Source organism: Lichtheimia ornata (genome assembly GCF_029851405.1).
Source record: "Lichtheimia ornata isolate CBS 291.66 chromosome Unknown scaffold00607, whole genome shotgun sequence".
Taxonomy (NCBI): Eukaryota; Fungi; Mucoromycota; class Mucoromycetes; order Mucorales; family Lichtheimiaceae; genus Lichtheimia; species Lichtheimia ornata.
In genome coordinates this window covers 1-617 of record NW_026695880.1, presented here as the reverse complement: position 1 = coordinate 617, position 617 = coordinate 1, and the positions used below count along the sequence as shown (strand labels likewise).

Below are 617 nucleotides of genomic sequence, written 5' to 3'. Positions count from 1 at the left end.
AGACGATCGGTATGAACCCACGAAGCGTACGTGTTGCTTTGCATGTCTTGAATTTGATACACGTGAGTGTCCAAGTTGCGAGCAAGGATGCGATATGGGCCTTTCCAGTTGTACTCCAAGCTGAATTTGTTTTCATGGCGGAGAAGAACATAATCACCAACATTGAATACTTGAGGTTTCATGATAGAATCCCATCGCTCTTTGTCATGTTTAGCGTTATTCTTGAGTCGTTGTTCTGCTAAGAGACGTGCTTCACGTAACGCTCGAACAGCTGGTACACGGCCTTGAACCAATGTTTCACGAGTTGGTTCCGCTTCCTTTGTAGGCGTAAGGATGAATGGTGGTAACTCATCGCCAGGCAATTTGGGTTGTTGACCATATACAAGATAATAAGGACTGAATCCTGTGGTGCGGTGTTTACGGACCTGGCATGCGAAAATAGCTTGTTGCACGTAATCATCCCAACGATTGATATCTCCATTAACGTACTTTCGGATCATTTGTTTAACAATTCCATTTGTGCGTTCGGCTTTGGCGTTTGTGCGAGGGTGAAATGCCGAGGTTAATTTGTGCTTGATTTTCATGCGTCCCAGGTAATGAGCGAGTGCATTGGACAT

General features: G+C 44.9%; 1 protein-coding gene across 1 annotated transcript; it reads right to left on the bottom strand.

The window, feature by feature from the left end:
* Positions 1 to 617, bottom strand: O0I10_013365 (uncharacterized protein; the record flags this gene model as incomplete). The annotated part of the gene is made up of 1 exon (XM_058493126.1): positions 1 to 617. A coding segment is annotated over one exon (617 nt), but the record flags the coding sequence as incomplete, so codon positions are not given.